Genomic DNA, 10,494 nt, shown 5'->3' on the forward strand with positions numbered 1-10,494 from the left:
CATAATTTTATATCTTAAGCATAATCTTTTCAACCATTCAAAATATAACCGAATAAGTAACAATTGGACATTATTTTATTCTTTTTTACTTATAAATGTGCCCAGTTAATACTCGAAAGCCATTCAGGGAACAATTTACAAATAACTTTTAACTGCATTAAAGGTACTGGGACAACACAAAGACTAAATGCCCGGGTAAGAATACGAACCCAGTATTAACTGTGAACACTGTATTTTAGTGATACAGTTGACGTACAAATTTAGTATATTTGTAAGTGTACATTAATATTTCTGTTCCATTTACAAATGTTTTTTTTATAACATCAATGAATATTTTAACTCATGTAGTTCTTTTAAAAATCATTTATAATATATATAGTTAGTTGTTATTCAATATGGTGTGGTGTGTTGTCTTTTTTGTATCATGTTTGTATCGTGATTATGATTTGTTAATATGTTGTATTTGTTTTTATCAATTTGTAATCTTTTTTATAATTTATATGTGCAGTTATTGACGTTCTCTAAACCCCAATTGTATTACATACATGTATAGGGGTCAACAGAGAGATGTAATTAAACAAAATAAAAATTGTAGTAAGGGCGTCAGATCATCAGAGTAGAGCGGAACAACGTTTAAATTTAAACTTCAGAGATTCGACTTTCGTGAAACCCCAATCCTCGCGCGCCACTCGCGAAGCTGTTGCTCCAGGGAAAGTGCTGGCGGGTTGGGTGGTGGAGAGGGGGGGGGGGGGAGATGCAGTGGGGACGTGCTCCATCGCCCGCGATGCATCAGTGCGATCTGCACGCACGAAGCGCGTCCTCGCACAGTAGGCCCCGCCCACCACGGCTAGAAAATCCGCGCGTGAAAGCATCCGGACGGCGATTTCCATCGTCCGGCGCAGGACACTCTTCCACGACGAGTTTTCCTGACGTGCGACCTCCCAGCCATAGCAACCCCACATGCGATTACAGGAGTAACAGGCGATTTGTCTAAAGGCGGTTTGCCTAAACATGAATTCGTTACGGCGATTTGCTTTAAGTCATTTCGCCTAAAGGCGTTTTGCCTAACGTCGAATTGCCTAACGGCTATTTGCCTAAAGGCGATTTGCCTAACGGCGTTTTCCTTAAAGGAGTTCTGCCTGGCGGCGATTTGCCTAACGGCGATTTGCCTAAAATGTTACTATGATGACAAAATCTCGTTTTGCCTAACGGCCTTTTACCTAACGGCGTTTTGCATAAAATTAGGCAAAACGCCTTTAGGCAAAACGACACATGCCCGATTACAGGTTCCGGACCCAAGATCATAGACGGGTTACATTTATAATTGCATGGTTATTTCTTACCCACACTCTTTTTTAGAATGTTATTTAACTTGAAAATACAGGATATAATTATTATGGTTACTATTTTGTAAATCCATACTAAGCTTTATTTATGAAATATTCAATATGTTTTTTCTAGTTTGTAAAAAAATTATAATAGTTAAACATTTAAGAATAAGCATGGCTGGACCCAGGTCCCCTCCAGGACCCAGGGGCCACCCAGTCCCATCCTTGTGGGGACCATGCTCTTAGCTCTCGGTATACCGTCATCTGGCGGGAGTGGTTCGGTGAGTGCGGCAGAAGAGTCGAGGAACCGGAAAATTTGTAACAACTTTGCTGCCATCTGTGGCGGATGATGCGAACCGAAGTTCACAAATACAAAAGGGAAACTTCATAGTATTAAATCATTTTTTAACAAGATGGGAAGTATTTTAATAAAATTCTTGTCGAAAAGCAGGTCCAAACACGGGATTGATTAGTTTTTTTTTCCAAGTCTTCTTAGCTATTATCGGAGCCGTTTCATAATAAAGTTTAAATTTTCAGTCTCAAAAATCGAATGATTCGATAGCGGACGGAACTGCTCTCCTAGCGGAGGGTGCGGAAACTACGAGTGACTGGCGTCAAGAAATGGGTTTGAAAACATAATTTTCTACGTGTTTTTTTTTCACGCTCGGCATTATTTTTAAAGAATTTAACTTTAAACGATAAGTCCGGGTTTCATATTATTAGTGTATTTTCAACACGAGAACACGTGGATTTACTAGTTGCAGAGGTTAGATACTACACATCTATGGCGAGTACTGAAGCTAAGAAGTTCAAGATACGAACATTCCAAAAAGCATTGCGAAAAATCTTGATGTAAGTTCAAAAAGTGCACCTCAAGTCCCGGGTCTCACACGGAAAAATGATAATTTACTTTTGATAGCGTCACTTTGCTCTAAAGGCTATTTCTGTAAGTTTTAGCACGATACCGTTCTTGCATTTGGTTGTTCTGTTACAAATATTTCCTTCAGATACTTAGTGAGTGAAATATAATTGGTGTAAAAATCACTCAAGAGTTCGTAATTGTTATTATCATTTGTGCGAATTTTTACACTCATTATATATCACTTAGTACATATCTATTGAAAATATTTGCGACATAAGCACACATTCAAGAGTAATATCGGTCAGAATCACTTAAATAGCTAATAGGTCTAATTAAAAGTAACTACGGAAAATTAAAAAAATCAGCACTTCGTGAGAGACCACACCTAGATGTGTTCCTTATGTACTTTAGTATCTTGAAAAATTTTTAAAGTGGCTGAACAACAGCAAATACACCTGTGAGTGAATAACTTAGAATACCCAGTATATTTAATGAAGAGTATTTTTTACGAATTCAATAACTTATAGAATGTCAGTTTCTTGTAACTAAGATATAAAATATCTTAGGAAACAAATTAGCGCAGTTAATTCCATATTAATATCATAAGAAGAGAGATATGTAAATATGACAATTTGTTTATAGTTAATGTTATTAATTTCTAACTATCGTACTCACAATCTTTATCACGTGTTCAGCATTTTTGTTTTGGAAACAATCGTGCAAGGGAAAATTGTAACTAATAACGTGTTCATAGCTGAGGCAGTAAGTACTAAAGGCTATATAATAAAGTACACTTTGTAATTATTCATACAGCCTCGGTATCCCCTTGCTCAGCGAATATCATCACGAATTTGCGAAAAGGTAGGTACTAAACCGTAAAACTAAAACGTGAACGTTAAATTGCTTACGTTGCGGGTCAGGAGACTGGTTCGAGAAATCTAGCACACTCTTAATAAAAAAAAAACTCCGTCTAAACGGTAATTTAATTGGTAGGTTTCAAGACTTAATTTTTTTTTCTTTTGATATCTTCCGCAAAATAAAACGCCACCAAGTGGAGAGCCTACAGTTCATAAAGATGAAAGACACAACCACAACCCGAACTTTTCCGATGTTTACCGAAGTAATAGATTAGGTTATGTTCGGTCAGCGTAATAAATAATAATTCTTTATTAATTTAAGGGAGGTTAGGTTAGTTTATCGCAACTAAAATGATAGGTAGGTTAGGTAAGGTAAGCGTTATTTAATATACTGTTCCACTGTAAAATATATAAATCCCTGCAATGTGTGTTTTTTTTTCACGAGCGAACGGCAAACACGACAACTACAGTTTGTTTTGCTATCCAAATAGTAACCAGTTGACTTCAACTTCAGAACAGACATCCACTCCTGTACTAATACCTCCATGGTTTTTGGGAAACTAACCGACATGGCACTGACCATTAGCTGAAAAAGTAAGGCTTCTCCAGGTTACAACGTAACAATGCAGATTCACCACCTCCTGTGTTAAAGTAGGCTATGTATAAGAAATTCTCGTCCAGTAGGGTAGGTTTCCGCACATCTGGTGATCGCAACTAAAATAAAGTTTTAATTGAATTAGGTCAGTGAGCACAAAAAAAAGTTACAAAATTGTGGAAATATTAAAAATATCGCAATATGGTGTATTGTTTTCGCTCCGAGCGTGAAAATATTGGAATGAGGGAGAGCGGCGAACTTGGGACGTGCTCGGGGACTGAGTGCGGTTTGATGGATCCCAGGGCTTCGACGGGAAGCCTTCCTTTCACAGACGAGAGAGCCAAAAGCCAGATCGTGCATCTTCGGGGTTTTCTTTTGTTCATTGTAAGTAAATATGGCGGTGTTGATAAAAGGAAAGAACATAAACAAGGCAACGGTATTTATTTGTACGCCGCCATATTTTTCGTTTGCCGTGTGTCCGTGAGTGTTTATTTTAGACAACTCATGATAACTAATGGCCAATTATGTTAGGTTAGCTACATTATAAATACTTTAAAACATTGTGGACGGTTGATTTGGTTAGGATAGCTACATTAAAGATACTGTGAAATCATGTAAACGGTTTCCTAGCCCTGGATAGCTACATAATTAAAAAGTTATTCGCTAAGCAACCATAAAATGATTTTACAGTATTTTTAATGTAGCTATACTTACCTAATATAACCAACAATCCACGATGTTTTAAAGTATTTATAATGTATTTAACCTATCCTAATCGACCGCAAAATTTAATGCCACGCCGGTTTATACAATGAGATAGAACGGGGGGGAAAAAAAGCAAGCATAAACTTCGGGGAACTTCTGGTGTGGCTGTCTCGTCTGTGAAAAGAAGGCTTCCCTCGACGGGTTCACGGCCAGAGAGGAGACACAAGTGGAGCGGCGCCCGCATGTCACGACCGCCGGCAGCGCTCGAATTACACTTTCTCCTAGCGCCCGGCCGGCGCGACCGCGGTCCGCAGTCCATTGAGCGAACAACTCCACAGAGCTGTCGTGGGAGCCGCGGCTGTGAAGCTGCATGGATAGTACTTAAGCTGGAAGTGATAAAACACACTGACTCTGGTCCTGATTTCGGACGAAAATGGATCCGCATCCACTACACTCTTAGAAATTACAGTCAATTTTTCGGAATTTTTAACGAAAGACTAACCCAAAATAAACGAATAGTTCTTCGTGATCTCAAATAATAATTTGATCTTCGTAGGAACTACGCAGAGTTCCGACTTACGAGTCACGTGTTACGTTGAAAACAAGGTAAAAACGAGAGAAAGAGAGAGAAAGAGACAAAGAGAGAAAATTTTGACGTGACAAAGTCTAATAAATCGATGAACGCCGGCTGCACGCACGAAAAAGGATGACTCATTGTCCCGTTACGCTCATTGTACGCTTGCGCCGCATCTATCTCTCTTCCACTCGATTGGAACAACCATCGATTTGACTTTTTCGAGGCACATTAAACTTGAAACACTCCCTTTCGTTTCCTACTTTTCCTATCATCGTCCTATCCTTAACAGAATAACACAGATTGGAAGAAGTTAAATAGCAAACATGTATAAAAGTTATAGTTAAAATAATCTGTACGTTAAAGTAATAAACATATTTTAATTAATGAGTGCAAATAAAAGTAAATTTTTCAATTAAATTTTATATTTCATTTTACTTCTTCTTTTATCCATACAAAATAGTGATAATTCAATAAAAATGATTCAATTTTATTCATAAAAGTATGCAATCATTTTTCATCAATGTTTTGTTATGACGTTGTAACATTAAACTATCGTCCGTAAACCGACTTTACAGACAACCAATTTTTTTTTCCTTGGACGTAAAACGTTTTTGATTGATTTGTCACCATAATAAGATTATTACTGTTGAATTATGTTCAAACTAAGTGAATTAAAGATCCCGCAAACTTACGAAGATAGCCGTAAATTGACGAAGATACCTGGATTGTTTGTAACAAGTGTACATTGCAAATCTAGGGTGAAAAATTTGCAAGAGCGTAGGAAGCCGAGACGGCCGACGCGTGTCGCGAGGGGAAAGCAGTTTCACCGGAACCATCGGCGCGGAAAAGGAACCAGCCTGCCGGAGCCTCGTCGACGGGGATGGTTCACCGCTAACAGTCGTCGTCCAGAACTGTTTCCTAACCCAAATTATAATAAAAAATGTGTATTATTGTATTAGAAGAAGTTTCTATACCTAGAGGCCGGAAAAATTCGTGTTTTCAATGACCTCTAGGATAGACTCCATGATCCTCTTTGTACTTGTGCAGATTACACCTGCTGATTGGATACTAACTCGTGACACGTGTTAACTGGGAAGCTTGTTATTCGATACTTCTTCTGTCGAAAGTTTTTCATTGGTCCAGAGTCCTTCAGATAAACTGTCGCCCAATCACTCAAGCAGCAAGAAAGGCAAATGTATTTGGATTCTAGCCTATCGCGAAATGAACCCGCGAATTTTTCAGGTCTCTATCTATACCCTTAAGGAGCCCGCCTGCCTGGGCATACAGTCAGAACACAGAGCTTCAGAAGAAACGACGCTATTCGAAAACTTTTCAAGATGTCCGTTTTAAAAACCTTATTCCTAGAACCATACAAATGGCTGAAACGCGAGTTTTCATAATAATTTTAAATCATAGCGTAGAGACCGGAAAAATTCGCGAATTCATTTCGCGATAGGCTAAAATACAAATAGTTATACCTCAGTGCTGCCTCTGCTATTGGCTCACAACTCACCTAGATGAATCTGGGCCAATGAGAAACACTCAACCAAAAGCTGTAGCGAATCACAGGCTGCTACGTTCGGACGTCTCACAAGACAGCAGCCAATGAGTGGGTGACATTTGACCAAGCGTACGTATAACTATGGCGTTCATCCTACAGGTCATAGAACCCGCGAATTTTTCCGGCCCTTAGACATAGAATGCCAGGTAGAGATTCTTGAAAGCACCCAAGGGCCCTTGCATTGCACCTTTATCTTCATTTCTCCGCCATCTGATGTTGGGGCGGCCGAGACGCGCTGTGGTGTATCTGGCCGCCGCATCCCGCCTCGCCTTTAGACCAGCCGCGACCGCGGGAGAAAAACAGCGAGGGTAATAAGCACTTACGAACGGGAAGACTTATTTTCACAGACGAGAGAGCCAAACGCCCGATCGTGCATCTTCGGGTTTTTTTTTTTCGTTCATTGTAAATAAATATACAACTCATGTTAACTAATGGTCAATTAGGTTAGGTCAGCTACATTATAAATACTTTAAAACATTGTGGACGGTTGATTTGGTTAGGATAGCTACATTGAAGATACTGTGAAATCATGTAAACGGTTTCCCATCAAATAAATACACCTGTTGTGGTACGGAAAAAGAAAAGAGAGCATGTATGAACTTCGGGGAACTTCGGGTGTGGCTCTCTCGTCTGTGAAATGAAGGCTTACCCTTATGAACGGTGTGACGGCGAGGCGCTTGGGTTATTTTTGCACGTGTTTGGTAGTACTGGAGGTCGACGACTTCAGCTCGTGTGATTATTACATTCCTTAAATGATTCATGCAACAGGGAATCTTTTTTTTTGATTTAAAGCTGTTTTTTTTGGACACGCGCCACTGCAGTTTTGCACTGAATGGCATGAAAAAAAATTACCACATTAAAAATAAATAAATAAAATATGAACATGAAAAATTCCCAGATAGCGAGACATCAGCTGATTCAGTGTTATCAACAAATGGATTCCCTTAGTCGAAGCTTCGCAAAAGGGCCTACAAGGAAGAACGTTTTAAGAGGCCACTGAAGGTAAGTAGGTAGGTAGGTAGGTAGGTAGGTAGGTGGGTAGGAAGGTGCCTTCAGTATTCTGGGCCTCAGTCCCATTCTCACAAGACCGCAAGGTTGAGCGAACGCAATCTGGACTGCGTGGAGTGTTTTATACAGTGTTTGCTCCCACGGCCCAAAAAAAAATAAAACTCGCTACCTCGTCTCACGATTGTCGCTACGAGATTCGATCTCGACAGAGCCCGAACTTCAAGTTGGTTCTATGCTAGCTCTTCAGGCAGGCGTGTATGGCGAAAATTGCGACATTAAGAAAAACATTTTTTTTTTAAAGGAAAATAAAGGGGGGGGGGGGGGACTCAAACACTCGAGATAATAAAAAAAAATTGGTTGTCTGTATAGTCGGTTTAACGTGACATCATAACAAAACATTGATGAAATGATTGCATACTTTTATGAAAAAATTGAATCATTTTTATTTTAATAATAAAAGAAAATATACTTGAAATTATACTAGTAATCAGATTTTTAAAATGCAAGAATAATGAACCTTTATTGCCGAAATTGTTGTTGTAATAAGCAATGAAAACCACATTAACTTTTCACTTCACTTTATAAACAGTCGACGAAACACTTCACGTGTGGATGACTTGTAATTAATTTTAAAAACTGTCGTTTAGCTATTAAGTTTAAATATAATTATGAACAAGTTTTCTTATAAATAATCTGTAATCAAATATCTATCATCAATTATAGGAATCACCATAATTTTTTAGTCAATTGTAACATAACCATTACTGCACTCGCCGACAGCTTAACGGAACACAGCGTAACTGAACAATGAGCATAACGGGATACAGCGTAACGGTACAATGTGCGTAACGGGACACTTTTTCGTGCGTGCAGCCGGCGTTCATCGATTTATTAGACGTTGTCACGTAAAAAAAATTACAAAATCTAAAAATGTTTATCAGAAACCACTATATTGCATGTATGTAGGATATATTTTTAAGGTCATAGAGTATTATTTAAAATAACGCTAACCTAGTCAACCTTTCATTTTAGTTACGATAACCTAACCCAATATAATCTACCTGCCACTCCCCCGGGAAAAATTAAGAACTATTATTTATTACTACTAAAATATTAAGCGAAATAATGCACATTTGGGACAATTAATGCATTGCTTCCATGAAATAAGAAAAAATTCTGTAAAGTTAATTCTTCAAATAGAGTAAATATTTTAAATTATATTTTCAGTATTATATTTTGTAAATGATTTATTAGAACGTAATGGTGTAAAGGAAAACAAACCCGCTAAATATCCACTCTTAGTTTGAAAAAGTGAGTTATGTTAAAAATGGTGAGATTTGACTAAAAAAAAAGAAAGAATTAAAAACTGCTGAAATGTAATCTGGGGGCTGAAAATAATTATTCCAGTAAGGGCACCTGTTACACGTGTTGTAGCAAATTACGCTATATTTGATCATTTGCGTGATACGCAAGCCTTTTGAACATATTATTTTACATTTTTTAGAGCAAAAAATAAACATTTAAGAGTTCGAAGGAATCAATTATTTAATTTCCCAGCTCGGTTCTACGTCGTCCACATTCACAGCAGCCTCGGGGCGACGGTTATGGTTCGATCCCCGGTGGGGTCGAACCCGCCGATGGGGTTTCTCAGGGTGCTCCCGATCACATCTGCCAGTTAATTCCGTCCTCAAGTCACCGCCTCTCATCGTCATCGTCGGCTGCTGATAAGTCTTTAGGGCTCAGAACACAGCCAACTGTCTGGTCAGCTGAGCGCGGTAGAGGGGCTGAGGCGGCGGCTATGCTGGGTTGGTGGCCCCAGCCGCTGGTCCAATACCCTCCCGATCAAACAACAGGGAGCGATCCCTCACAGTTCTGTTGCTTAAAAGCTTCTGGAATGTCTAATCAAAGATAACTGGAATGTTACTTATTATCTTTGAAAGATTCGTGCAATGGTTAGTGCATGGCTTGATGTAAGCTTTTGGACATACGTTTATTACTAAACACATGTATGTCTGTAAATATCCTGTTTGTATATATCCTGTTGACAACAGCAATTTTTTTTTGCATATTTTGTGTTTTTGTCTTTTGGGTTTTTGTAGTTTTCTTTCACAGACATACATGCGTTTAGCAATGGCTTATGTCCAAAAGCTTACACCAAGTGGAATGCTACTCCCGCCCTACCCTATTAGGGCGCAGATGCGGGAAGGGAACGCGAGCACGCCGGCCGTAAGGTCCGAGTATATCAGTCATCGTCGGCTGAAGGCCCAAGGGTCCCTACCTGCGAGGCTGAGCACCAGGCAGGTCCCGGCGAGGATGACGAAGGCGCTCGGCGTCCTCATGTCCGGGGGCGGGCGTCGTCCCCCCGCCACCCCCCGGGCGGCGGCTGACGTCAGCAGAGTCGGCGGCGGCGGCGGTCCGGCATCGCGCCGGAGATACACCCGCGTGGTCGTCCTCGGAGCTGGTCCTCCGTGGTGACTGGGGGAGCCGCTCTCTTCTGCGCCCGCTCGCCGCTCGTCCTTCTTGCCCCCTCCCCCCTCCCCATCTCGTCCTGCTCCGAACCAGCTCCCCTCCTCCCGCGCTCTCTCTCTCTCTATACCTGGATCCCATCGACTAACCTCGGTTGCATGTTCATCAAGACAAAATAAGAGATCCAAGTGCCCAACCCCCGCATGGTAGACTCTTTTCTACTCTGTTCAACACTTCATCCAGACCATCCTCTGTCTCCTGTAAATTACTGCACGTAATGCATGCCAATTTGCATCCCGCATGAATGTGCCCAGGGTTTTTCCTGTGTCTATGCAGGTTTTACCTGGGCCCAACCTATCTCTAGTTATAGTCTAGATTTAATAGTGAGGGGAGTTAGTCATGGCGCCAATCGTTGCCATGGCTGGCCAATCCCCTCCTAGCACATGATGCATGCGACCCTCTCCCTGCATGGCTAATCCCAGCATGACTAGGCGTATAGGCTTTGGCCTGAGACGCACCTAGGTCCCTCCCTAAC

General features: G+C 40.4%; 1 protein-coding gene across 1 annotated transcript in view; it reads right to left on the reverse strand.

Annotated features, from left to right (window-relative positions):
- The window catches only part of LOC134542443 (pancreatic lipase-related protein 2-like), a 37,741-nt gene extending 27,781 nt beyond the window's left edge, over positions 1 to 9,960 (reverse strand). The window contains exon 1 of the mRNA XM_063386690.1: positions 9,772 to 9,960. Within this exon, the coding sequence (XP_063242760.1) occupies positions 9,772 to 9,832 (61 nt within the window). The 5' untranslated portion in view covers positions 9,833 to 9,960. The remainder of the gene's footprint in view (positions 1 to 9,771) is intronic.
- Between the last annotated feature and the right edge of the window lie 534 nt (positions 9,961 to 10,494).

The sequence above is a fragment of the Bacillus rossius genome, assembly GCF_032445375.1.
Source record: "Bacillus rossius redtenbacheri isolate Brsri chromosome 4 unlocalized genomic scaffold, Brsri_v3 Brsri_v3_scf4_2, whole genome shotgun sequence".
Lineage (NCBI taxonomy): Eukaryota > Metazoa > Arthropoda > Insecta > Phasmatodea > Bacillidae > Bacillus > Bacillus rossius.